We start from the raw sequence: 25,300 nt of genomic DNA, 5'->3' as shown, positions 1-25,300 counted from the left end.
TTTTGCACGATAGTCTAATTTTTCGAGTTTCACCTGTATATAAAAGTGTGTGTGTGTGTGTGTGTGTGTGTGTGCGCGCATATTCTTCAAGAGAGAGATGTCACGGGATATCAGTAGTGCTGCTTTATTACAGTATGGGATAAGAATCCTAAAAATCTTTTCAAGTTTCTGTCTCTCCTCCTCCTCTTCCTATCTATCTATCATCTATCTATCTATCTATCTATCTATCTATCTATCTATCTATCTATCTATCTATCTATCTATCTATCTATATCTCTATCTCTATCTCTATCTCTATCTCTATCTCTATCTCTCTATCTCTCTATCTCTCTATCTCTCTATCTATCATCTATCTATCTATCTATCTATCTATCTATCTATCTATCTATCTATCTATCTATCTATCTATCTATCTATCTATCTATCTATCTATCTATCTATCTATCTATCTATCTAGTGTGTGTGTCTGTGTGTATGTTCCAGCATAACTCTGGAATGCCTCGAGTAATTTCAACCAAACTTGGTACACAGATGTCTTACTCTCTGGAAAGAAATACTGTTGGCGTAAGACACCCCTAACACCCTTCAGGGTGTGTGTTCTGTTAAGATACAGCCTGATGTGCCTTAAAATGGCTTCTACCATACTGCTGTAAAATGGCTTCTACTGTACAGCACAGTGGAGTTGCCATGGTAATGGTTTCACAGTACTCCACAAGGGAGCTCCCTCTGGTAAGGGGGAAAATCCAACATTAGAAATTTCGTTTGTTCCAGACATTTTCAACAAGGCTTTGATTATTCTTGAGGATTATTCTTGTACTTCACGCAGATTACATACAAGGAAAGAACCATGACGTCAAACAGCTTGGGATAAATAAATACCCAGGATATGCTGGGTTATTAGCTAGCTAGAAATATATACAGTAAATGGTTGATCCAAGTCTTGGTCCTAAAACCAGTTATTATCGGTAGATAGGTTTTTTTGTATAAACAAATTGCATAAGAAGTAGGGATCTCTAGCTTAACTCCAGGCATTATGGCCATCAAATGCATTTCAAATGCATTTGGCATGTGTTGAGAAAAGGCAATTAGGGAAATGAAAGTTGCACTGAGGGATAATAAGGTGAGGTCAGTGACAGCATCTGCCTAACTTCAGCCCAGCATCGTTCAGAGACACTCACCAGCTTCATCGTGCTGCCATCCCAAATCTTCACATCCCGGTCGCGGGATGCTGTTACAATCCTGTCTCCCACTAGATGCAAAGCTGTAATTGTGTCGCAGTGGATCTAAAGAAGAAAGAAGAGGAGGCAGAGTAAATTTTAGCTGATGCATCAGGCCTAGTTTAACAACAGTAAGTGGTATGATCCCCTGCATGGGATTGCCCCTGTGACTAAATAGGACAGATGGGGAGAAAGCTAACCTCCAGATTGCAGGAACCCAAGTGAGCAGTCAGATGTGAAGACCTGAACTCACTGATAGCTTCACATTGCAATAAACAAGGACATACTGTATATACAATTTGGCAGCTATTCAGATTGTTGGTTGAGCAGTACAAAAATAGCCAGGGAAATTATTTAAGCCTGGGAAACGAGCCCCCTGTCAGTCAACAGGAGAGCTGATTTCATAAGATCCTTGGGAGCCGAGAACTTGGCAGCACAAGGAAACAACAACCAATGGCCTAATAACTGGCCATCAACACCCCAATCAACAACTAAAAAGTCATACATAGTTAGGCACCACATAAATACTACGCATAGAATAACCCAAAACACAGATTATGGTGAGAGAGAAGTTACTGAAGATGGGCTCAGAAGACTAAATCTCTGGTCCTGGTCTCCAATCCAGATCGGCTCCAGTAACTGGTTTGATTGATTTGATTTGATTTGATTATATTTATATGCTGCCCTTTTCCCCCGAAGGGGACTCAGGGCGGCTCACAATTCAAATCAGGGAAGGGGGGTACAGACAAAAAATTTTAAAAAAACAACGAAACATAACAATGCATAATTTAAAAACACACAACAGTCATACCATTCGAGACGGAGGCAACAGCTCTTTAGCCCCAGGCCTGTCGGAACAGCCAGGTTTTAAGGGCTTTGCGGAAGGCCTGGAGGGTGGTGAGGGTTTGAATCTCCACAGGGAGTTCATTCCAGAGGGTCGGAGGAGCCACAGAGAAGGCTCTCCTCCGGTTAGTCGCCAGTCGACACTGGCCAGCGGATGGAATTCGGAGGAGGCCTAATCTGTGGGATCTAATCGGTCTTAGGGAGGTGATTGGCAGCAGGCAGTCTCTCAAGTACCCAGGTCCAATACCATGAAGGGCTTTATAAGTGACGACTAGTGCCTTGAAGCGTATCCGGAGACCAATAGGCAGCCAGTGCAGCTTGTGGAGGATAGGTGTTACGTGGGTGAACCGAGGTGCACCCACGATGGTAGTGGATCTGACTATTTGAGAGACCGCCTTCTGCCAATTACCTCTCTGCGTCCCATCAGATCGCACAGGGTAGGCCTCCTCCGAATTCCATCCGCCAGTCAGTGCCGACTGGCGACTACGCGGAGGAGAGCCTTCTCAGTTGCAGCTCCGACGCTATGGAACAATTTCCCCGTGGAGATCCGCACCCTCACCACTGTCCAGGCCTTCCGCACGGCCCTCAAGATCTGGCTATCCCGTCAGGCCTGGGGATAGGACTTTACTCTCTCCCCGCCCGAATGCTGAGTGAATGTTGTGTTTTTATTGGTTAATTATTTTTTTATTCACATTTTCTTTTATGTCTTGTCTTGCACTCCCCTCCCGCATTATTGTAAGCCGCCCTGAGTCCCCTCAGGGAAAAGGGCGGCCTATAAGTGTTCAATAAAACTCTAAAACTCTAAACTCTAAACGATCGCTCGCGCGGCTGCATTCTAGACAAGCTGAAGTCTCCGAATGCTCTTCAAGGGCTGCCCCATGTAGAGCACATTGCAGTAGTCCAGTCTGCAGTAGAGGTCACAAGGGCGCGAGTGACTGTTGTGAGGGCCTCTCGGTTCAGGTAGGGACGCAACTGGTGCACCAGGCGAACCTGGGCAAATGCCCCCCTGGTCACAGCCGACAAGTGGTGTTCAAAAGTCAGCTGTGGGTCCAGGAGGACTCCCAAATTGCGAACCCTGTCTGAGGGGCGTACTGTTTGACCGCCCAGCCTGAGAGATGGAACACTTGGCCAATTAGTAGGAGGGAAACACACCAGCCACTCGGTCTTATCCGGATTGAGTACAAGCTTGTTAACCCCCATCCAGTCCCTAACAGCCTCAAGGCGCTGGCACATCACGTCAACCGCTTAACTGAGTTGGCACGGGGTGGACAGATACAGCTGCGTATCGTCTGCATACTGATGGTATTTTATCCCGTGCCGTCGAATGATATCACCCAGCGGCTTCATGTAGATATTAAACAGGAGGGGGGACAGGACCGAACCCTGCAGCACCCCATAATTCAGGGGCCTAAGGGTCGATCTCTGCCCTCCGACCAACACCGACTGCAACCTGTCCGAGAGGTAAGAGGAGAACCACCGTAGGACAGTGCCTCCCACCCCCACCTCCCGCAGTCGTCGCAGAAGGATACCATGGTCGATGGTATTGAAGGCCGCTGAGAGGTCAAGGAGCATTAGGATGGAGGCATAGCCTCCATCCCTGGCTCTCCAGAGATCATCGATCAATGCAACCAAAGCGGTTTCTGTGCTGTAGCCAGGCCTAAATCCCGACTGGAAGGGACCTAGATAATCGGTTTCCTCCAAGGACCGCCGGAGCTGAAAGGCTACCACTTTCTCAACAACCTTCCCCACAAAGGGGAGGTTGGAGACTGGACGATAGTTGTTTAAGATGGCTGGATCCAAAGATGGCTTCTTCAGAAGGGGTCTCACCACCGCCGTCTTTAGAGCGGGGGGAAAGAACCCCTCCCGAAGGGAGGCGGTAACAACTGCCTGGATCCAGCCCCGTGTCACCTCCCTGCTGTTAGCGACCAGCCAGGAGGGGCACGGGTCCAGTACACATGTGGAGGCACTTACAGCTCCCATGGCCTTGTCCACGTCCTCAGGGATTGATATGTGATGGAGAATGGACTTTGAATAAGGCCTGGAAGTGGGTCATTCTCTCCAGTAACATGAAAGGGGACTCAGTAAATGGGAACAGTAGTTTTGCCAATCAGAGGACTGAACCGACATAATTATTGCTCACAAAGTGTAACCAAGGAGAGATGGGCAGCCATTTTTCTGACTCTGTCTCACCTTCCTCTTTTGCCAGTCCTTAGATGCGTCTTCCTCTTCCTCTTCTTTCTCCACTTCCTCCTCCGCTTCCTCTTCCTTCTCCGCCTCCTCCTTCTCTTCGTCTTCTTTTTCTTCCTCTTCTTCTCCTTCTTCGTCTTCTTCATCCTCATCTTCATCGTCTGTCTCCTGTTCCTCTATCTCCCTTTCCTCCTCTATTTGCGCATTCTGACTCCAGAGAAATCCCTCTGTGTCCCCATATAATAGTAAGTTGTCTTCCAAAAAAAAAGGGGGGGGGGGAGAAAGCAGGAATTAAAATGTCCTTCTATTTAATTATCTATCATCCCTTTGTGTACCTAGTTTGTCTCTTCTCCCTTTACCAATTAGTGACCCTTTTCTATGAGGTCCATGCCAGATTCCCTTTGCCAATCCTACTATTGAATCCTATGAAATTAACCAACCCATTATTAAATCCAAGGAAAACCCAGAGGTTTTACTGTACATTTGTAACTGTTCAATTCAACTCGGATGTCTTTGAGTTTTTCTTAAATAAACAACAAATACATAGCTCCAAGACAGTGGTGAAATTCAATTTTTTTTACTAATGGTTCTGTGGGCGTGGCTTGGTGGGCTTGGCAGGGAAAGGAAACTGCAAAATCCCCATTCCCTCCCCACTCTGGGGTCAGCCAGAGGTGGCATTTGCCAGTTCTCCGAATTACTCAAAGTTTCCGCTACCAGTTCTCCCAACTACTCAAAGTTTCCACTACCAGTTCTCCCAACTACTCAAAATTTCCGCTACCAGTTCTCCCAACTACTCAAAGTTTCCGCTACCAGTTCTCCCAACTACTCAAAGTTTCCACTACCAGTTCTCCCAACTACTCAAAATTTCCGCTACCAGTTCTCCCAACTACTCAAAATTTCTGCTACCAGTTCTCCCAACTACTCAAAATTTCTGCTACCAGTTCTCCCAACTACTCAAAATTTCCGCTACCAGTTCTCCCAACTACTCAAAATTTCCGCTACCAGTTCTCCCAACTACTCAAAGTTTCCACTACCAATTCTCCCAACTACTCAAAATTTCCGCTACCAGTTCTCCCAACTACTCAAAGTTTCCACTACCAATTCTCCCAACTACTCAAAGTTTCCGCTACCAGTTCTCCCAACTACTCAAAATTTCCGCTACCAGTTCTCCCAACTACTCAAAATTTCCGCTACCAGTTCTCCAGAACCAGTCAGAACCTGCTGGATTTCACCCCTGCTCCAAGCTCTCTGCAATGGAGGCTAGAAATTTCTATCATAAGCAAGGAAATTGAGCATGGATTTTCTTTCAAAGAATCTTGAACAGAAAAAGAAACCAGCCCAGCCTCACCTTTGATGAGCCTGGCAACCGTGACGAAGCTAGAAGGCTTGTTCGGTGTCCACTTGATGTCCTTAATGATTGTGGCCTTTTTATTCTTGCCCAAATTCTAGAGTGCGGTGGGGGAAAGCAGCACAAAACGAAAACAAAGGTGAGAGAGATCAACTCAGATCACGGAAAATCCACTCAGGTAGTAGTGAATGAAATTCCCTATTAATAAACTCTGCAAAGAACTACAGGTAGTACTCGACTTACGACCACCCGAGTCATAAGTCAACCACCGTTGAGCCCAAAATTTAGATTGTTACGTGAGACATTTTTAAAGTGAGTTTTGTCCCCCCTTTTTTTTACAACCTTTCTTGCCTCAGTTGTTAAGTGAATCACTGCAGTTGATAAGTTAGTTAACTTGCTTGTTAAGTGAATCTGGCTTCCCCACTGACTTTGGTTGCCGGAAGGTTGCAAAAAGGGGATCCCGTGAACCAGTTGCCAAGGGTCCGAATCTTGATAACATGATCATGGGGATGCTACAAAGGTCGTAACTGTGAAAAACAGTCATTAAGTCCCCTTTTTCAGTGCTGTTGTAACTTTGACAGTCACTAAATGAACTGTAAGTCAAGGACTAGCTGTACTTTCTGAGAGAGAGAGGGAGGGGGAGGGAGGGAGGGAGAGTAAGAGAGAGACAGCTTGCTGATTTGAGAAATAAAAGGATATATCTTATTTCCCAAGTCTGTGGGCTTGGAGCACCTCCCATCCTCTAATCAATTCACACAATATGCTAAGCCAGTGGTCGGCAAACTCATTAGTCAACAGAGCCAAACATCAACACTACAATGACTGAAATTTCTTTTGAGAGCCAAAAGACGGTGTGGCCTGTTTTGTGGGAGTGGCTCAGCAGTCATGTGACTGGTTGGGCATGGCCAACTTGGAAAATGTAGTGAAACTCACTTAACAACGCTCTTGCTTAGCAACCAATTTTTTTTGGCTCAATTGTAGTCATAAGTTCTCTTTATTTTCTTCCTTCCTTCCTTCCCTCCTTCCTTTCTTCCTTCCTTTCTTCTCTCTCTCCCACTGTTTCTTTCTTTCTTTCTTTCCTTCTTTTCTCTTTTTCTTTGTCTCTCTCTATGTCTGTCTGTCTGTCTGTTTCTCTCTCTGTATCTCTGTCTCTCTCTCTCCTCACTCCTCCCATCTCAGTCACTCTGTGTGTGTGTGTGTGTGTGTCTGTCTGTCTGTCTCTCACTCACTCTCTCTGTGTGTCTCTCTATCTTTCTGTCTGTCTCTATCTCTCTCCCCTCCCTTCCTTTCTCTCTATCACTCTGTGTGTATGTGTCTGTCTGTCTCTCACTCACTCACTTAATCACTCATTCTGTGTGTCTCTCTCTTTGTGTGTCACTGTCTGTCTCTCCCTCCCCCTCTCTGTCTTTCTCTCTTGTCTGTGTGTCTGTCAGTCTCTGATTCCCTCCCTCCCTCCTTCTCTCTCTGCCTCTGTGTCTGTTTCTGTCCACAAAATACTATATGGAGCAGCGGCAAGGCTCTGCGCGGCCAGCGATGACTCCGGAGGCCACCTGCGGGAGGCGGGGTCCCCCTTGCGTTCCTCGTCTTCCCAGACGGCCTCCGGAGTCATCACCAGCTACACAGAGCCTCGGCGCTGCTCCACGCCGTGGAAAACATAGGCGCGCGCACGCCCCACGCAATTATAGCCCGAAACAGGACGAAAGCCCCTCTCCCAACTGGCCCTTCCTCCCTCGGAGGGCTTCGGAGGGGAGCTTCTGCAGAAGTCCAGACGAGTGAGAAGAAGCTGTGTGCATGCACCTATGTTTTCCATGGCGTGGAGCAGCGGTGAGGCTCTGCACAGCCGGCAATGACTCTAGAGGCCATCCACAAGGGGTGGGGTCCCCCTCATGTTCCTCGTCTTCCTGGATTGCTTTTGGAGTCATCACTGGCCGCACAGAGCCTCACTGCTGCTCCACGCCATGGGAAACATAGGCGCGCATGCACAGCCCGTACAATTACACTCTCGGTGACTTCGTAACGGCAGGAACTTGTTCTCACTCAAGTTAGAAGCTTCCCTCCGAAGCCCTCCAGGGGAGGAAGGGCCAGATGGGAGAGGGGCTTTGGTCCTGCTCCAGGCTGTAATTGCACGGGGTGTGCACGCGCCTATGTTTTCCACGGAGTGGGGCCGCAGCCAGAAGACAAGGAATGTGAGATGGCACAGTGGTGGCGGAAGAGTCCCACTCAAGGGGCCAAAGAGTGACTCACGAACCATGGTTTGCCGACCACTGGGCTAAGCCATTCTTTGTTAAAGCAACCACAACTGGGCGGACTCACAAAAGACAACCACTGGGTTTCTACAACATTTTGAGCCAAATCCAAACAAATCAAAATGATGGGTTAGCATGATGCTTGCACCTGGAGTGGTGCAACTAAGAGGCATCTCCAGTTGGGACAGTGCTTGATTGGACCATGTGATGGACATGTGGGTGCTGGGCATGGACTTGGGACTTTCCTTTGGGTGGGGAAAACTTGGAAGCTTTCCAATTCGGGGTTAATGTCATGGTCCCAAGCAACACCCCCAATGAAAGAAGACTCCGAGGCTTGAGGTTCCTCAAAGTTCCATTTTATTAGAGATGTCATATTGGCACATCTGGGAAGACCCAAATCTGAAAGCTTCCAGGTTTTCCCCACCCATACAAAAGTCCAAGTCCCTGCCCAGCATCCACATGTCCATCACATGGCCCAATCAGGCACCGTCCCAACTGGAGATGCCTCCTAGTCAGGCTCCTCCAGATGGAGGGCAAGATCTCCTTGACTCTCTGAGACAGGAATGTCATTTTGACTATATATCTCCCAGACTCCATATAATCCCCCTCCCATTTTCCCACAGCAATAAATGTGGCAGGCCTGAAGGCCCAACACAAAAGATGGCTTCCAGGCCTGACAGTGAGAATAATTTGAGGGTTCGGTCTTTGGAAGGATTTTCATTTTGACACGTCACTCTTGCTCACCAACTTTATCAAGCCTGGTTTCTCCATGGTGTGCCACATATGTAAGACCTCCTCTTGCTCTTCATCAGATGGGGATATATTGAAGGGATTAGAATCAGTGTAACAGTGTGGGAACATATTTCTGCAGTGAGAAAGTCACAATTAGATAGAGCCAGGAAAGAAATCTTTCTTCCATCTTGTCACCATCCACAGCAGAGGTGATATTCAGCCGGTTCCGACCAGTTCTAGCAAACCAGTAGCGGAAATTTTGAGTAGTTCATAGAACCTGCAAATACCACCTCTGGCTGGCCCCACCCCCATCTATTATCTGCCTCCCAAGTCCCAGCTGATCAACTTTGTCTTCTTTTGTTACTCTTCATAGGAGAACAGAGTTGGAAAGCAGGTTCAGTGTGGTGCGGAGGGAATGGGAATTTTGCAGTATCCTCCCAGGAGTGGGGAGAGAATGGAGATTTTGCAGTATCCTTCCTCTGAAATGCAGAAGTGTGACCCAACAAATGCGCTCACGACAAAAGCACGTTGACAAAACCGTGGTGCTAAAACCGCGATGTCATCAACATGATGTCATCAACGTGCCGACAACAGCTCGCCGACAGAAGCGCGATTTAAGTTAAGGCAAGGGTTAGGTTTAGGGTTAGGTGTATGGCTAGGGTTAGGGTTAGGTTTACAGCGCGCTTCTATCGGCGCACTGTTGTCGGCGCGCTTCAGCGCTCATTCGTCGGTGTGGTTTAGAACTCGCGGTTTTGTCACTGCGGTTTAGTCGGGCACGCTTTTGTCGGTCGCCCTTTTGTCGGTGAACCGTGCAGAAGGAATGGAGATTTTGCACTATCCTTCCCCTGGAGTGGGGAAGGAATGGAGATTTTGCAGTATCCTTCCACCAGGAGTGGGGAGGGAATGGAGATTTTGCAGTATCCTTCCCCCAGGAGTGGGGAGAGAATGGAGATTTTACAGTATCTTTCCTCTGGAGTGTGGTGGGAATGGGAATTTTGCAGTATCCTTCCCGTGCCACACCCACCAAGCTACACCCACACCCACTCAGACACGCCCAAACAACCGGTAGTAAAAAAAAAATGAGTCCCACCACTGATCCACAGATCTCTTACGTGAATGTCTCGAAATTGTCATCTCCAGGTAGAAGAAGCAACAATTCTCTATCACTTAGCCCACAAACCGAAGCACCCAGAGTGGGGAGCATCCCCATGCACAGGACAGAAACTCCTTTGGTTTGCCACAAGGTTCTCCTACGCATCAAGCTAAGCAAGAGGGAAAAAAACAGCTAGATAAGGAGAGTTGTGGAAAGGCAACTGATGGGTGAAGAACAGGCTCAATAAGACTCAACAAATGACAAGAACCATCCACTATAGGCAGCCTCTTGAATCAGCTGGGCAGGAATATCCAGCAAGATCAAACCAAGGATCTATCCAATTTGCCGTTTCTTAATGTAACATTAAGAGGGATAGAATCAAAATTATGTGAAGTGTTAGTACCAATGTAGAATGCTTTAGTAAGACAACATATGGAATATTGCATCCACTTTTGGTCACCACAATATAAAAAAAGGTGTTGAGATTCCAGAAAGAGTGCAGAGAAAAGCAACAAAGATGATTAGGGGACGGGAGGCTAGAAGATATGAAGAACGGTTGCAGGAATCGGATATGCCTAGTTTAATGGAAAGAAGGAATGGGTGGCATTAAAACTGTTCACTCTTTCTTGATCATTTGTATCTGCAGCCGAGTGTTTCTAACTCCTAACCATCTACATCCATGAAGGCGAACCTATGGAACATGTGCCAGAAGTGGCACGCAAAGATCTCTCTGTGGGCATGCGCCCTGTCGCCAGCTGCTTTTTTGGTGTGCTTGCTGGTCTTCATGGGTGCCAGTAAATGGCCTGAAAAATGGCCTGAAAACAACCTGAAAAACGGCCCCAAAACAGGCCATTTTGGGGGCTGCTTTTTGGGCATCTTTGGACCATTTCTTGGGCTGAAAATGGTTCAGAAAACAAACAGGAATATGACCCAAAATCTGGCTGTTTTCCAGGCTGTTTTCCAGCCACATTTGGGCCATAAACAGCCCTAAAATAGCTTCCCAAACAGCCAAAACAATTCATGCTCCAGCCAACTGGTCTCCGGGTTTCCGGTGCTCCGGAAGACCAGCTCGCAGGCACAAATGTGCATGCTAGAAACCCGAAGATCAGCTGCCAGCTGATCTTCAGTCTCTGGTGCTCTGGTGTGCACACATGTACACGCATACAGGCGCGTTCTGGTTTGGGCACTTGGTGCCGAAAAGGTTCATAGCAATAGCAATAGCAGTTAGACTTATATACCGCTTCATAGGGCTTTCAGCCCTCTCTAAGCAGTTTACAGAGTCAGCATATTGCCCCCACAGTCTGGGTCCTCATTTCACCCACCTCGGAAGGATGGAAGGCTGAGTCAACCTTGAGCCGGTGAGATTAGAACTGCTGAACTGCAGATAACAGTCAGCTGAAGTGGCCTGCAGTACTGTACCCTAACCACTGCGCCACCTCGGCTCTATGGCCATCACTGATCTACCAGATAGTTCTACTGCTCCCCTGGCATTAAGATGTTGTGTCTGTGAATTCCACAAGACCTCATACAAGACCTTTTCTTCTTCTTGTGCTTGGAACCGACTCGCTTCGTGTCCAAGGGAGTCTTTTGGAAGATATAAGACCATGGGATAATACAGTCGGAAGAGACCTTGGAGGTCTTCTAGTCCAGCCTGCTCCTCTACCATTCTGGACAAATGGCTGTCCAGTCTCTTTTGAAAACCTCTATTGAGGGAACACCCACAACTTCTAGAGATAAACCTTTCCACTGATTAATTGTTCTCATTGTCAGGAAATTTCTCCTTGGTTCTACCGTGTTTCTCTGAAAATAAGGCGGAGTTTGCTTTTCTTCTGACCCCTGAAATAAGCACTTGGCCTTATTTCAGGGGAGGTCTTATTATTTTTGAGGGGCAGGAGGCGGCGGGCGTGGTCACCTCATGGCTGCTGCAGTGTGGTGCTGCTGCAGCAGCGAGTCACATTCCTGGACCTGCCGCTCTTTTTGCAGCGGCCGTTAGCATGACAGAAGGAGCGTGGTGGCTAGGGTTGCGGGAGCGGCCGTTAGGTAAGGGTGTGTGGGGCATGTTTTCCCCTCCGTTTCCCCTCCCTTTGGCCTCGCCTCCTCACCATGTGTGGTTTCCGTGGCAAGCAACCAGAGGAAATGGCAGGGGCCGGCTGTTCAAGCGTCTAAATATTTTGTGGGGAGGGCTTATATTAGCGCATGCGCTCAAAAGCCCGATTGGGCTTATTATCTGGAGAGGTCTTATTTTGGGGGAAAACAGTGTAGACTGAATCTCTCTTAAATGAGCTTCTGTTCACTACTTCTTGCCCTGCCCTCAAATTCTCTGAAAAATAAGTTGACCCCAGTGGTGAGTTGCAGGTGGTACATGTACCAGTGCCTGCCGGGAGCACCGGGTATTGTTCCGGTACGGTGCTCCAGAGGGCCCACCCACCCGCCCGCCATCCTTACCTGTATTCGAGCTCTTTGGTGCTTCCGCGCTTGTGCATAGAGTGTACGGTGCCTGCCCGACACTCTGCCGAGCAGCTGGAGCATCACAGAGCTGTCGCGGAGTATCGCAGAGGTAAGGACGCATGCACATGCTGCGTGCATTCATGTGGTGGACACTGGGCCCCGTTGCACCATACTGGTTGCAATGGGATCCGGAACCCACCACTGGTTGACCCCCTCTTCTCTGTGATAGCCCCTCAAGTACTGGAATATTGCTATCACATCACTCTTAGCCCTGGTCTTGGTTAGACTAGACACGACTGGTTCCTTCAATCATTCATTATACAGTCCAGCCCCGTAATAAATCTTTATCGCTCTTCTCTGCACTCTTTCTGGGTCTCGGCATCTTACTACTGGACGTAGACTTACAACCACAATTGAGCCGAAAATTTCTGCTGCTGAGACGTTTAAGTGAATTTTGCCCCATTTAACTAACTTTCTTGCCCCACTTGTTAAATGAATCACTCCAATTGTTAAATTAGTGACACGGTTGTTAAGTGAATCTGGCTTCCCCATCGACTTTGCTTGTCGTAAGGTCACAAAAGGGGGTCACAAGACTCCAGGACATTGTGACCATCATAACTATGAGTCAGTTGCCAAGCGTCTGAATTTTGATTCCATGGACTTTGTGGGGGGGGGGGTGCTATAACGATTGTGAAAAACACCCGCAAATAACTTTTTTCAGTGCCGCTGTAGCTTCGAATGGTCACTAAGTGAACGATTGTAAGTCGAGGACTGCCTGTATTGAGTACAAAGATTATGGCGGACCTTTCTGCTTCTTACAGCAGCTGCTGTTGGGGTTGAACAGATTCCAAGGAGCGACCCACGTATAAATCCAGGAGGGAAAGGGATTGACAGTCAGCCCCCCCCCACAGTGTTTTGCTCCATCTTACCTAACTGCCTTGACGTTCTGCGTGCTGTCACTTATATCCCAAAGGCTGATCCCACCACAAGCCACAAGGATTGTATGAGAAGAATGGAAAGTAAGAGCACTGATACACCAGGGGCCAACCTGGAAGAAGATTTAAAAAAAAATAGACACCAATTGAAAGCAGGCACTCAATCTGTTGGCACTTCTGTTGTGGCCTACCAGCAGCCAGCAGAGCTGGAAGCAGAGTCGGACAATGAGGAGTTTGGGGAGGAACACGGGCCAGTCCTGGAGTCTGGGGAAGGCTTGGACGAGCTCTGCGTCAGAGGCAGAGACGGGCCAAGGCCATCCGACAGTTACCAGCTGCCTTCGGAACTAGACAGCAGTGAGACAGAGGAACAGCTGAAGCCTGTTCCCAGTGTGCACATGCACAGAGCTGTCAGAAAAGATCCGCTAAAAAATCAGGGTCGACTTGGGAGTAAAGCCACAGGTGGATGGTGAATAGCTCTTCCCATAGGGAATAAAAGAGGAGTTAAAGGGGAGTGGGCTTTAGCAGGAAACAACTAGTTCATTCATTTCAGGAGTGTGCAGATCTGTCCGTGAATCCCAGAGACTCTGTGCCAAGTCTTTCCTTGCACATCACTGCATTTGGAAAATATTTACATGGCAGCTTCCCAAGCTAGATAAGGTCAGTGGTCATAAATTCACCTTTGAAAGACAGTTTGCTGAATGTGAATGAGAGGAATTCACATTCGTTTAATAAAAGGGCTTTTCTCGGGACCAGGGATCTGCTTCGTGCTTTTTGCGGAAGCCTAGGTCAGAACAACTTCCTTTCCCCAGGTTCTCCAAAGGCGCTATTCCCAAGGTCCAAATATACTTGAGCACACAGGTGCAGAACACCTGCCCTACCTTTGCCATCCCCAAAATCTCTCCTCCTTGCCAGACAATCAGGTCACCGTGTTCCCCACCGGAAGCAGCCAACTTCCCATCAGGAGACCAAGCCACAGCTGTGACAGCACCCTGGTGAGGAGGCAGGCATTCCGGGTCAGCTGTGGTGGAGAAGGGAAAGAAACATACAGATAGCAAAGCAGTTAGACTTACATACCTCTTCACGGTGCTTTACAGCCCTCTCTAAGCGATTTTACAGCCTCTTGCCCCCCAACAATAGGGGTCCTCATTTTACCCACCTCAGAAGGATGGAAGGCTGAGTCAACCTTCAGCCTGGTGAGATTCGAACTGCAAATTTGAAGGCAGCCGGCAGTCAGCAGAAGTACCCTGCAGTACTGCACTCTAACCACTGCACCACCGAGGCTCATAGCAATAGCACTTGGATTTATATACCACTTTTGCAGCCCTCCCTAAGGGGTTTACAGAGTCAGCCTCTTGCCCCCAACATTTTACCCACCTCGGGAAGATGGAAGGATGAGTCAACCTTGAGCCTGGTGAGATACAGGTAGTCCTTGACTTACCATCAAAATTAAGCCCAAAATTTACGTTGTTAAGTGAGAACTTGCTAAGTGAGTTTGGCTCCATTATACGGCGTTTCTTGACACAAGCTGTTGTTAAGTGAATCACTGCAGTTGATAAGTTAGTCACCTGGTTGTTAAGGGAATATGGCTTCCCCATTGACTTTTGCTTGGCAGAAGGTCACAAAAGGGGATATAGCACGACCTCGGGACGCAGCAACAGTCATAAGTGTGAACCAATTGCCAAGCATCTGAATTTTGATCACGTGATCATGGGGAACTGTGAAAAACGGTCATAAGTCACTTTTGCCATTGTGACTTTGAACGGTCACTAAATGAACTGTTGTAAGCCGAGGACTACCTGTGATCTCAACCTATGACCACAATTGAGTCTAAAATTCATGTTGCTAAGCAGAACAGCTGTGAAGTGAGGTTTGCCTTATTTTGCAACCTTTTTTTTGCCACTGTTGCTAAGGGGATCATCACAGTTGTTAAGTGAATCACTACAGTGTGCTCTTTTTTTATCCTTATTTTCAGATTGCTGGAGGATTTCTTTCACATTTCTTTGGGATGCATTGTTGGAGTGGGGAGTAGATATTACTGCTAGCCTGCCTGTTTTCCATGATTCTTTATGGAAAAATGAATGCTGGGAATTGAAGTCCACACAAAATTGCCAAGGTTGGGAAACTCCACTTGTACATGTAGTCCTTGACTTACAACCATTCTTTTAGTGACTATTCAAAGTTATAACGGCACAGAAAAAAATTACTTATGACAACTTTTCACACTTAACAACAGTTGCAGAATCCCCACGGCCATGTGATCAAAATTCAGACCCTTGGCAACTGGCTCATATTTATGACAGTTGCAGTGTCCAGGAGTCATGTGATTGCCTTTTGCAACATTTCAACAAGTCAATGAAAAAGCCAGATTCGCTGAAAAACTGTAGTTTTCAGCAGTGATTCACTTAACGATGGTGGCAAGGAAGGTCGTTAAATGGGGCAAACTTCACTTAATAACTGTTTTGCTTAGTAGCAGAAATTTTGGATTCAATTGTGATTGTTAAGAATAAGTGATAGCCACCCCCCTCGTATCTCTCTCTCTGCCTCTATTTCTTGTTCTGCTTCAATCCACAAATTTCGAAATGTTCCGGGTCTTTTAGGGCAGGAATCACCAACAGAGCTGGTATTCAGCCGGTTCGCACTGGTTCGGGCGAACTGGTAGGGGAAATTTGACTTGATTCGCCAAACCGGTAGCGACATCTGGCTGGCCCCGCCCCTGCCTGCCCACTCGATGCTTGCTCATCCCGCCTGCCCGCTTGATGCTTGCTCGACCCTCAGCTTGCTGGGTGAGGAATCCTGGGAGTTGAAGTCCACAAGTCTTAAAGTTGCCAAGGTTGTAGACCCCAGTTTTAGGAGATCCATTGTCATGATTCTGACTAATGAACCCAAGCAAATCAGAACTCTGAGGCTAAGGTTTCCCTCTTTATTCTTACATCATATCACCATGATCATGTAGAAGGATTACCCTCTTCATTTATAAGGGAAAACTGCAATACTTCGTGCAGCGGAAAGATTACCCCGTCAGAAGCCACTTGGGTAAAGTGAAGGAATGTTAGAGCAGAGAAGTTAGTCAGGAAATTCCATGAAAATTATCCCCAGAAGCCAAAGGAACCACCTGGTAATTGGGGCAGAGGTGGTATTCTACCTGTTAAGACCGCTTCACTTGAACCGGTAGCAGAAATCACGAGTGGCCCCTCCCAACTGCCCCAGCTCTATGGCATCCCATTTAGGCCCTTTTTTCAACTAAAGTGCATGCATGGACAGCTGAGTGTGCACTCACATTTGCGAACCAGTAGGGAAGGTAAGTGAATACCACCCCTGGATTGGAGGGGTGGGGGTAATAGGAAATTAACCTATCTATATTTGATATTTTCCAGGTATTCCTCAGTCAATAGGGGAGATCCCTCTGTCAACTTCTAATCGTACCTGGCAGAAACCAATTCTCTATTCCTCAGTTGCCATACAGAGTGGGGAGGGGAGGAGGGAGGAAGAAATGTGTTGCTAGACAAAACACAGAACTTTCTCATGGCAACCAAGGTCATCTTTACAGATGGTGAATAGAGACGTGGAGGAGTTGGCTGACATGACTTGTGACTTTTGGGGAGGGAGTTATTTCCCATTTTAATTATTCTGAAACCGCGGGAAACATTTGGAGTTGATTTTCCATTTGATCATGCTGATATGATGTACCCAATAAAGGCATTCTTAGAGGGAGGCCTTAGCCTCAGAGTTCTGATTTGCTTGGGTTCATTAGTCGGATTCATGACACCCATCTACTTACCATCATTTTTAGGGACGGCCCATATGCGGACTGACTTGTCTTTGGAGATGGTCAGGAATGATGATGAGGTAGCAGCAGCCGCACAGACAGAAGCAGAGTGTCCGACAAGGACTTGAGGTTGTTCAATCTGCAAATAACCAGAAAGGAATTAATAAAAGGCATGCGATAAAAGGCAATATTACTCTTATGCGAGTAAAAAAACTGGAGAAAAATAAATGTTTACATCTGCATTGTATTTAAAAGATTTATATGGTCATTCACCTTAAGTAATTTAATTTTGGGGGGTTGACAAGAAAAATAAAAACCTTAACCCTAACTCTAACCAGTAAAATTAAATTCTGGCATTTCGGCCAATAATTTCTAATGCATCAACAGTACAACTTTCAAGTTGTAACCTAATTTTATTTCAAATTAGTCGATAACTTGGCGTTGCCTGGGTATTTATTCACAGGGGGGAAATATCCGGACCAAATGTAATTTCTAATGTTGGATTTTCCCCCTTGTGGTGTACTTTGAAGCCGTTACCATAGCAACTTCACTGCACTGTACAGTAGAAGCCATTAAGGCACAAAGGCTGTATCTTAACAGAACACCTCCCCTCCGAAAGGGTATTAAGAGTGTTTTTCTTGCCCAGTATTTTTATCCAGAAAGTAAGTCATCTGTATACCAGTTTGGTTGAAATTGTTCGAGATGTTCCAGTGTTATGCTTGAACACACAAACACAAACACGCACACACACACACATTTTTATAGAGAGAGTGTTCCTGGAAGAACTGATCCCTATTATTTGTACTGTGCAACAGCCACAGGTCTTTAAAAGAAAAAAGATAAAAGATTTCCCCTCCTTTCTTACTGTTAAGGGTCTCCAAATTTTCACGGTGCCATCAGCACCAGCTGCAGCCAACATAAAGTCTTTCTGCCCTGCGGAGGATAAAAACAGAAGTCTTTCATACCAACTCCACAGCGAGTAACCAATGGGAAGGGTACATCCAAATACTCTACGACAATGTCTCCTGTTTAATTCCTTTAATTCTTCAACTTCATTGCAAGATTATTTATTTCTATCCTGCCTTTATAATTTTTATAAATAACTCAAGGCGGCGAATGTATCCAACACACTTTTCTCTTCCTATTTTCCCCACACCAAGAACCCTGTGAGATAAGGGTTGTGGTCCGCCAGAGGCCAGCAGAACTAGCAGCAGATTCGGACAGTGAGGAGGTTGGGGAGGGACCTGGGCCAATCCTGGAGTCTGAGGAAGGCTCTGATGAGGGCTCTGTGTCGAGGGCAGAGAGGGGGCCACAGCTGCCTTCAGAGTCAGACGTCAGTGAGGCAGAGGAACAGCTGGAACCTATTCCCAGTGTGCGCATGTGCAGAGTTGCCAGACAAAGGGAACAGCTAAGGAACAGGGGCTAACTTGGGAGCAAGGCCACAGGTGGACGGTGAATGGCCCCTCCCAGAGGAAATAAAAGTGGAGCAAAACGGGAGTGGAGTTTGCAGGAGACAAGAGACAATTAGTTTGATTAATTGGTTCATAACTCTCAGAGACTTCTTGACAACTTTTGCAGATATCAGCCTGTCAGCTCTCCAAGCCAGATAAGGTCTGTGACTGTAAATCCTCCCTTGAAAGACTTTGCTGGATGTGAATGAGCAGAATTCACAGTCAATTAATAAAAGGGGTTTTTGTCAGAATCAGCGGTTTGCTTCATGCTTTTGGGAAGCCTAGGCCAGAACAGTAAGATGGGCTGAGAGAGACACATTTCATACCTAAGGTGGGAGTAGAACTCACAGTCTCCTGTTTTTAGCCCTGTGCATTAACCATGAGGTCTAACCACTAGATCAGAATGTAATGTTTTTGTCTCTCTCTGTCTCTGGGCTTAAGGGAAGATGGCTTGATCAAATTTAAGCATGTTTTAATGTATATTTTCACAAATGGAAGCATCATCTGTATCAAAATTAAACCCCGATATAAAAATATACACAACCAAAGATTCATTTGCATTACAGGGTAAACAATGCAGACAGGACTTTCACCTCCTCCCCAGTCCCTGTCTTCCAAAACAGAGTCATGTTTTTTGCAAAACAGTGCCAAGAAATCTCTTACATGGATCCCTGAAGCCAGTGCAGTGATTGGTCTGGCTCGGGTGAGCCAAGAAGCGAGTTTCTTCCACTCCCTGGAGGTTCCATGTTATCAGCATCCCATCTCTGCCCATGGAGATGACATGGTCTTTCTGTGTGCAAGGATGCAGAAAGGGAAGAGTTCAGGGAAATAAAACAAGAAGCATGGTCAGGCATAGTTACAGTCATGATATATGTGTAGCAACTGCTCTGTGGGATTGGCTGGGAACATGCAAACGGTTTTGCAGCTGGCTGCAACACAGAATGGAGTATCCTTCAGAGCGGTGGGTAAACACAATTCTCAGAAGACCCCACCAGAATATTAGTTGAATATGCTGAGAACTAATGTCCCACAGCCGAACTCATTTAGGAAGTAATGACCCAGTTAAATAAGCTAGGAGTAGACAGCTAAAATGAGGCAAAAGGATCAATAGACTGTCAGGTGTGCCTCCATTAATAACCAAGAAAGAAAACTCCCAACTCCATTGTTCATGGAATTAAAGATACTTTTACTGGTTATGAAAAGATAGCAGCTGCACTGGTTACCGATCAGTCTCCAGATACGCTTCAAGGTGCTAGTCGTAACTTATAAAGCCCTTCATGGTATTGGATCTGGGTACTTGAGAGACCGCCTGCTGCCAATTACCTCCCACAGACCCATTAGATCTCACAGGGTTGGCCTCCTCCGGGTGCCATCTACCAGCCAATGCCACCTGGCTATTACCCGGGGGAGGGCCTTCTCTGTGGCAGCTCCGGCCCTCTGGAATGAACTCCCCGCAGGGATTCGGACCCTCACCTCTCTCCAGGCCTTCCGAAAAGCCGTCAAAACCTGGCTTTGCCGGCAGGCCTGGGGGTGATGAGTTCCCTCCCCTCTCGACATGTATGGTTGTGCGACTGTTGTCTAGTTTTATTATTTGTATTTTGTCTTTTATGTTCCCCCCCTTTTTTCCCCCTTGAATTGTTCGCCGCCCTGAGTCCTCCCGGAGAAGGGCGGCATACAAATAATAAAATACAAATACAAATACAAATACAGCGAAAGGAAAGCAAAATCTAAGCCAAAAAGGCACGAACAAGTACATATCAAATGATTACCCAGCCCCCTCCCTCCAATTACCCCAGCCCAGTGTCCAATCTGCAACTCCCTAAGGTGTCATGTGGGGTGCATCTTCAAAAGGCCTCATTAGGTTGGTATGCGAGACGGTTGGCCTTGACCAAACATCAGCATACACAGAAGATGGTGAGAACAAAACTCTCTTCTACCTATTCCTCCAGTACCATATAATTCCCTTCCCAAATACCGTGCCCCCACCCTCCCTGTTTCTATGGCAGCCGATAGTAAGCAAGTCAAGGAGAGGCTGACACTAACAAGAATCTGCTATGAATGAGCCACAGTCAACAGAAATAATTACTATGCCAATTCTACACTAAATGCTGGAAATGATAACAGCGTCCTCCCAAAAGTACAAGAACAGGTAGCCCTCGACCTACGATCACAACTGAACTCAAAATTTATGTTGCTAAGTGAGGCTAAGTTGTTGAGATTTGACCCATTTTATGACCGTTCTTGCCACCGTTGTTAAGGCTGCAGTTGTTAAGGCTAGTAACACGGTTGTTAAATGGATCTGGCTTCCCCATTGACTTTGCTTGTCAGTAGGTCGGAAAAGGGGATCACGTGATCCAGAGACACTGCAACCGTCATAAATATGAGTCAGTTGTCAAACATCTGAATTTTGATCACGTGATCATGGAAATGCTGCAATGGACATAACTGTGAAAAATAGTCATAAGTCACTTTTTTCAGTGCCGTTGTTAAATTCAAACGGTCACTAAACAAATTTTTGTAAGTCGAGGACTACCTGTATATTAGTTATCAGCAATAACAATATTACTTTCTGAACATTCAAAGATGATGTTAGTTTTCTTATACTCTTGGGAAGATGCTTCTGGTTGAGCTAGATACAATATAATACTCATTCATTCATTCAACACATCCCATCCCATCAGAGGTGGGTTCCTGTTGGTTCGGCCTGGTTCGGCTGAACCGGTAGTATCTTGCCGGCCTGAGTCATTGGAACTGGCAGCAACCCAGGCCTGCCACACCATTGAACCGGTTCCCTTGGTGGCACCGTAGGCGGCGCCATCTTGTTTTTGCCTTCAGGGCATGCGCAGAGCAATTTTTATTGCACTGTGCATGTGAGTGCGCATTGCGTCCCTGAACGAACCAGTAGTAGTGATAGCCAGAACCCATCCTACATCCCATACCTCCCTCCCTCCCTCCCTTCAATTTGTTGCCGCCCATCTCACCATACAAGCTCACTTTTACACCTGGAACTGTGAAGATTATACAAAATAGCAAATCTAATTGCAAATAACGATTTCAGGCCAATTTCAGTCCTTAAAGGTTAAGCATCGTTAAAATGTTTTTATCCCTATCTCTGTTTCTTTCAGGTTTTCTCCAAGGCACTATTTATTTTTCCCCCTAAACATGACCTTGAATGCAAAGCTGTTTTCTCTTCCACCCTCATCCACAGAGACAGCATTCTAGAAGCGCCCACAATGTTTTGAACCTCAAAATGGCTCGTTCTGAATTTGAAAGAGGCCGTCGGAAGACTTTACAGAAAGTGTTCCGATGCTGCTCCCAAAGGGATCACATCAAGCTCAGGACAACTTCTCTGAGCTCAGAAGAATTTTGGATCAATTCTGGAGAGATCAAAATCGCCTCTTTCAAATCCCCCCAAAAGTGATTTTCAATTCTAAACTCTTTGCGCTTCTTTACAGAGTTTTCAATGGGTTCCCTTCTGGGTTCAAATTCTGTCGTTTTGTTTTATAGAATCACTGAAATGTGGAGGAGAGGCAAAGACATATTTAGGAAAGAATCTGTTGGAATATTCATGACTGGGAAAGACATGGTAACAAGGCCAGCCAATGAATAGGCATAGCAACTAAGTCAGCCAATGGGAGCTTAAACAAATCTGAGTCTGTACTGAGAATAAAAACTGAAACATTCTGAACTCTGAGATGAAAATGTTCTCTCCTGCTTGTGTTCTGCCTGTAACTTCTATCACATTGAAAGATTCTACTATTGGTATTGTACATTTAGTCATCTGTTATTATGTATAAAAAGAAGTTAATGAATCCAGCTGAATCGGTTATCTTTGAGTGTTTTCTGGATTTGATTTTTCTGCAGAATCATCCTTTGAAAATGCTCCACCTTTGGCCTATCCCCTTACCTCAGTTGTGATTCCACAGATTGGGCTTTGGTGCCCCAGGAATTTCTGGACACACTCGTTAGTTGTCATATCCCAGAGACAAACGGTACCATCATTGGAGCCAGAGAGCTGTTGCCAAAAGAACAAGGGTCAGAAAGAGTAGTTAGAAATGCAGAATAGCCCTTTAGGAGGCTTGTAGAGTGCCCCTGGGAGGTGGAAGCCCCCACAAATGAGCAAAAAAGCTGGCCTGGTTTTCGCTCATTTCTGCCCACCCCAGCACCCAGGAACACTCGGAAAGCCTCCTAAAGGTTATGCATGGCCATTTTGGTGAAGGGAGCAAGGTTTTAGGAGGCAAAAAATGCTGTATTCAGTGTATAAGACGCACCCAGGTTTTCACCCTCTTTTTTGTGGGAAAAAGGTGCGTCTTATACTCCCAAAAATATGGTAGTTTTCTGGGTCTAGCCCCCCCCCTTTTTTTTGAAGGTGTCTGACTCTGGGGGACGGGGCTCATCTCTGTTTTCTAGCTGAGCGACCCAGCATTATCTGAAGACACGTCTGTGGTCATGTGGCCAGCATGACTATAAGCCGAGGCTCATGGACGCTGTTACATTCCCACTTAAGTGGTACCTATTTATCTACTCACATTTGCATGCTTTCAAACTGTTAAGTTTTCAGGAGCTGGAGCTAGAACAGGACTTAGAATAACTTTATGGTCACTTTAAATGTACACTAATTGGCATACATTAAAATGAAATTTCACTACCTACTGTTCTCAAAAGGTCACCAATTCCAATATACCTTATATAAGAATGACCCCCCCCCCCAAAAGCAACCTTACCCCGTCACATGGTACTTGAGTCTCGAACTGCCAACCTTCAGTTCAACAGGTTCAGCACCCTAACCACTAGATCAGGGGCATCAAACTCAAGGCCTGCGGGCTGAATACAACCCCCCTCCCGAGATCAAACACAACTCTGATGCGGCCCTCAATGAAATCGAGTTTGACACCCCTACACTAGACCAGGTGTCGGCAACCCCCGGCTCTGGAGCTGCTTGTGTCTCTTTGGGCCCTCTGCTGCGGCTCCCTGTCTCATCACTGGCTGAACCCGCCACTTGCCCTCCCCTCTCCTCCTTCGCCTGGCCTGAGAAGGTAAGGGCGACGGCAGAGGATGGAGAAGCAGCCTGATTCTCCAGTGCCTCGTTCTTGTGGAGCTTCTTCCGGCCCTTGTTGGTGCTGGGCGTGCCTCGGTCACTTGGGGAGATGCACAACCTGCTCTTTGCCCCGAGACACTACCCTGGTCCAGCTGCAACCGACGCCAGCCTCACTAACACAAGGGCTGATGGGGTGGAAATGAGATCCAGTGGGAGGGGACATCAGAAAGTGGGATGTGCCAGCAGTGCCCAGCCACAGCTTTAAGTGGTTCAGGACAGCGGGAAAAAGGAGCTGGCCCCACCAAACCTCATACACCCACCCTAGAGGTCAGGCTCGGAGAAAGCCCTCACCAAAGACCCTTGCCCATCAGCCGATCTCCCCCTCTCTTTCTATGACTCTTTCTCTCTCTCCCTCTGTATCTCTCTCACTCTCTCTCTGTCTCTGCATTTCTTCTCTCTCTTTCTCGGAAAGCCGCATATGGGTAAGTCAGCAAGCTCTCCTTGGGGCACTTCGCTACTTCTTTTATTTCTTCTTTTTGGAAATCCGGGCTGGCTGAAGACATTAATGGTAAGAGAGTGCTACCTCTTTGATGGACTCAGAGGAAAGTTCCCATCTGCCACACATTTTTTTAAAAGATTTATTTCCATTTTTAAAAATAACTCAAGGCTATGAACATACCTAATACTTCTTCCTCTTCCTATCTTACCCACAACAACAACCCTGTGAGGTGAACGGGACTAAGGTAAAGTGATGGGCCCAAAGTCACACAGCCAGTTTTCATGTCTAAGGCGGGACTGGAACTCAAGAGTCTCCTGGTTTCTAGCCTGGCCCTCTTTTCCTAGTGATTCACAACAGTGGACTTGCAAATGTTATGCCAATGGCAAGATGGCGGATCCTCCTTTTTGGTCAATGACAATAACTAACCCAGCCCCTTGGGGATTCTCCTCCTCAGGAGCCCAGAAGTTCATGCTCTGTGAATTTCTCCACACTCACCAACATGGTGCCAATCCAAGCACAGCTGGAAATCCAGTCCTGGTGGCAGAAAAGCAGGGAGCGCAAGAGAGAGGGAGCCTTCTGAAGAGGGTCCCTTACATCCCATAGAAACAAGGCCTGAGATTGGGAGGAGACACATTCAAAGCAAAGAATTGTAGCCATTTTTGCTCTATTCATTTGTTATCAAACAGACTTTTTTTCACCACATTCCATATCTTGCCTTCTAAATAAGCAGAGTATAATAAGAATAGAGTAGAGTAGAATATGAATAGAGTAGAATAAGAATAGAATAGAGTAGAATAAGAATAAAGTAGAGTAGAGTATAATAAGAGTAGAGTAGAGTATAATAAGAATAGAGTAGAGTATAATAAGAATAGAGTAGAGTAGAATATGAATAGAGTAGAGCAGAATAAGAATAGAATAGAGTGGAATAAGAATAAAGTAGAGTAGATATAATAAGAATAGAGTAGAGTAGAGTATAATAAGAATAGAGTAGAGTATAATAAGAATAGAGTAGAGTATAATAAGAATAGAGTAGAGTAGAATATGAATAGAGTAGAGTAGAGTAGAATAAGAGTAGAGTATAATAAGAATAGAGTATAGTAGAGTAGAATAAGAATAGAGTAAAGTAGAGTAGAGTATAATAAGAGGAGAGTAGAATAAGAATGGAGTATAATAAGAATAGAATAGAGTAGAATAGAATAAGAGTAGAGTAGAATAAGAATAGAGTACATTAGAGTAGAATAAGAATAGAGTAGAGTAGAGTAGAGTAGAGTAGAGTAGAGTAGAGTAGAGTAGAGTAGAGTAGAGTAGAGTAGAGAAGAGATAAGGATAAGGATAAGGATAAGGATAAGGATACAAGTTGTTCCACTGATTAATTATTCTAACTGTCAGGAAATTTCTTAGTTCTAAGTTGCTTCTCTCCTTGGTTAGTTTCCACCCATTGCTTCTTGTCCTCATGTGCTTTGGAGAATCACTTAACTCCCTCTTCTTCGTGGCAGC

General features: G+C 46.2%; 1 protein-coding gene across 1 annotated transcript in view; it reads right to left on the bottom strand.

The window, feature by feature from the left end:
- Nucleotides 1–25,300, bottom strand: part of TEP1 (telomerase associated protein 1) — a 197,400-nt gene that overhangs the window by 2,742 nt on the left and 169,358 nt on the right. The window contains exons 46-57 of the mRNA XM_087714127.1: nt 24,299–24,415; nt 22,174–22,281; nt 18,930–19,056; nt 17,681–17,748; nt 16,828–16,954; nt 13,928–14,067; nt 13,044–13,162; nt 9,686–9,835; nt 8,586–8,706; nt 5,596–5,692; nt 4,251–4,501; nt 1,179–1,283 (exon numbers count right to left, since the gene is read on the bottom strand). Of these exons, the coding sequence (XP_087570253.1) occupies nt 1,179–1,283; nt 4,251–4,501; nt 5,596–5,692; nt 8,586–8,706; nt 9,686–9,835; nt 13,044–13,162; nt 13,928–14,067; nt 16,828–16,954; nt 17,681–17,748; nt 18,930–19,056; nt 22,174–22,281; nt 24,299–24,415 (1,530 nt within the window). The remainder of the gene's footprint in view (nt 1–1,178; nt 1,284–4,250; nt 4,502–5,595; nt 5,693–8,585; nt 8,707–9,685; nt 9,836–13,043; nt 13,163–13,927; nt 14,068–16,827; nt 16,955–17,680; nt 17,749–18,929; nt 19,057–22,173; nt 22,282–24,298; nt 24,416–25,300) is intronic.

Source organism: Thamnophis sirtalis, unplaced genomic scaffold (genome assembly GCF_051295495.1).
Source record: "Thamnophis sirtalis isolate CommonGarterSnake01/CBP01778 unplaced genomic scaffold, rThaSir2_p1.2 scaffold_4, whole genome shotgun sequence".
NCBI lineage: Eukaryota > Metazoa > Chordata > Lepidosauria > Squamata > Natricidae > Thamnophis > Thamnophis sirtalis.
Note: the sequence above shows the minus strand (reverse complement) of the source record. Positions and strands in the feature narration are given on the sequence as shown.